The sequence below is a fragment of the Branchiostoma floridae genome, chromosome 4 (genome assembly GCF_000003815.2).
Source record: "Branchiostoma floridae strain S238N-H82 chromosome 4, Bfl_VNyyK, whole genome shotgun sequence".
NCBI lineage: Eukaryota > Metazoa > Chordata > Leptocardii > Amphioxiformes > Branchiostomatidae > Branchiostoma > Branchiostoma floridae.
In genome coordinates this window covers 9,985,830-9,988,336 of record NC_049982.1, presented here as the reverse complement: position 1 = coordinate 9,988,336, position 2,507 = coordinate 9,985,830, and the positions used below count along the sequence as shown (strand labels likewise).

Here is a 2,507-nt window from a genome sequence, read left to right as displayed (position 1 = left end):
CGAGGGTTATTGTAACTTGGGACATACAGAATATAGAATAAAAAGACTGTCGTAATTACAGCACACAGCTACATCTTAAATATTTTCTGCTGCGGCTGCGGCTGTTATTGATATTTTTTTATCAAATGTCTTACGATGTATACTATATGTCAATCATCTTGTAGTCTAACTATTCGAGCATTTACTATTTCCCAGCATCCACACAACATACACACGTTCACATATGTAGCTAGGAGCTTTCAAGGATTCCCTTAGTATCATGGATTCCTTAAGTATTTCCTTAGACTAAGATAGTTCACTGGTTTACCTCATTCGGCATACCGATAGCCTTGTTGATAAAACGGGCGTTGTTATGAACAGCGTAAGTGCTTATCTCAGCACACTTCGGCTGGCCAGTACTTCCCTGTGTAAGCACAATTGAAGTACATATAGGCCATGTTACATCTTTTTGAGATCACAAGCGTAGCACAAAAGTCCCGTCATTGGTTTGTTATGGAGCTAAATTGAAGACTGATCAGCTTTTGTTAGTTAATATATTCAAAGAAATTGAGCAGTTTAGAATTGACTTAAAGGAAAGCATATGTGCCATAGTCGCCCCTGTCAGCCATAATAGTTATATTTTTCACTCACCGAAGTGAATCTCAGGAAGAAGGTATCGTGGCAGCTAAGCTGGTCCTGCAGAGTCCTGACTTCAGCCAGGAGAGACTCGTCATTCCCCAGCCTCTGAACTTCCTCCATGGTGCAGACACCGGTTCTTCATAACACCAGAAGTGACGACGTATCACAATGGTATTTGTATACCGTAATGTGACTAAGCACTTTAAAAGCTACTATGTTCGTGTTGACACCAATGATAAAAACAGAATCTGATGCTTCTCAAATGTATGGAAATGCACAACAAGCACCACAACATCCAGTTTTATTCAGATTACAATCCATGAGGCAATGTTATAGACTGAGAAGTCCAAAAGCGATTTTCATTGTTTAAACAAAATAACCATTACCATTACGTGTAGCTTACAGGCACTGACCCTGTACTATGTCGACTATAAGATGCCTAAAGAAAGAAACATGTGATTGACATCCTACATGAAAAGTTAAGGGACTTCAAAACAAACCGCTATTTGTACGATGTAATAGGCACTTACCCTGTTGCCCTGTCTTCAAGTACAACGATGCTGGTCAACGTGGGGATTCTGGGTGAACACAAGTCACAAGTTCAGGTTTATAATAGTGCACTCTGAGCTATTATGTCCATACATATGATTTATGATAAATTTCTACCCATATATCTTTCATATCACCATATTCATGACGCGTGAGACTCGTGGTGACATCATCAGTTGATAATCAACTGAAGAAACAACCCTAGGCCTAATTGATAGATAAATACATAATACATATTTCATCAAATTGTAAAAGATCATGGTCGTGATGGAGATAATAACGTCGATTTATCGCACTGATTATGGGCCAATAAATCTTACACACTAAATTCACCTTTCAATCTTCAGCATTCCCGGATTTGCTGTGTTGATTTCCGGAAACAGAGTGGACAGAAAAGAGGTCGTGCCTTCAGTCGACTCGGTTCCCGAATCACCCATGATGAGGACTTTCACACCGGTCTAAGAACAACAAAATGCCACAATAATCTGTTGGAGGATGGTTTTATCAATTACCCAACCAATAGCATTGTTGTCACCAATTCACTTTAAATATGCTCAGTAGTTTTGGCAGCTTCATTAACCCAATAAACCGGAAAATTACTTATGTCTGTATACCTTTTTACGCTGGGCGTAAGGATGTTTCTCACTGTAGCTGCTGTACGTTAATTATTGGCGGCGTTGCTGTGTAATTTGACAGAGCGCCTTTACTGGAGAGAGGAATATCTACTAATTTAGAATCAAGCGTCGTCTAATTGGACCATGTATACTGCGTGAGCGGGTGGTCTTTATGGGGATTTTCCAGGTTTTTGACTATGTTGAAACAGGTAATAACAGCTCACAGGGGATAACAAATGGCAATTTTTGTGTCCCTGTGAAGGTACAACTCTTAATGGTCAAAATATGCTACAACTAATTACTGCTATTCATTTGGGCTCTGTAAGGGGTATATAAGTATACTTGAAAAGAAACTAATCTGCTTTAACACATTTCATTGTTGCTCTCTAGACTTCAATTAGTAAGTCAGTAAGTAACATGTATTACATGTTGTTATGCATTATCATATACTTGTTTCACATCGGATGAAATGAGCAATAGCCAAAGAGACTGCATCTGCATCTGCATAGGATACCCCCAAATGACCCCGCGAGGGGCAAAAGTAGGGGGGGGGAGCTGAGGCTCCCGGGTTAGGGCGGGCAGGCCGCCTGCCTGGCACGGAAGTGCTCAACGTTGGGAGCGCTTACAACCGTGCCAGGCAGGGCATTCCACTCGGGAATTGTGCGTGGGAAAAAAGAATTTGTTTGTAGATATCGGTGCGTGCAAATATGTGTTGATATTGCCAGG

General features: G+C 40.6%; 1 protein-coding gene across 3 annotated transcripts in view; it reads right to left on the bottom strand.

The window, feature by feature from the left end:
* Positions 1–2,507, bottom strand: part of LOC118413923 (medium-chain acyl-CoA ligase ACSF2, mitochondrial-like) — a 37,164-nt gene that overhangs the window by 17,196 nt on the left and 17,461 nt on the right. Inside the window, exons 5-8 of one of the 3 annotated variants that reach the window (XM_035817579.1) lie at positions 1,501–1,625; positions 1,149–1,196; positions 631–754; positions 308–403 (exon numbers count right to left, since the gene is read on the bottom strand). The exons of the other annotated variants lie outside the window; for them this stretch is intronic. Of the exons in view, the coding sequence (XP_035673472.1) occupies positions 308–403; positions 631–754; positions 1,149–1,196; positions 1,501–1,625 (393 nt within the window). The remainder of the gene's footprint in view (positions 1–307; positions 404–630; positions 755–1,148; positions 1,197–1,500; positions 1,626–2,507) is intronic. 3 annotated transcript variants of the gene reach the window in all.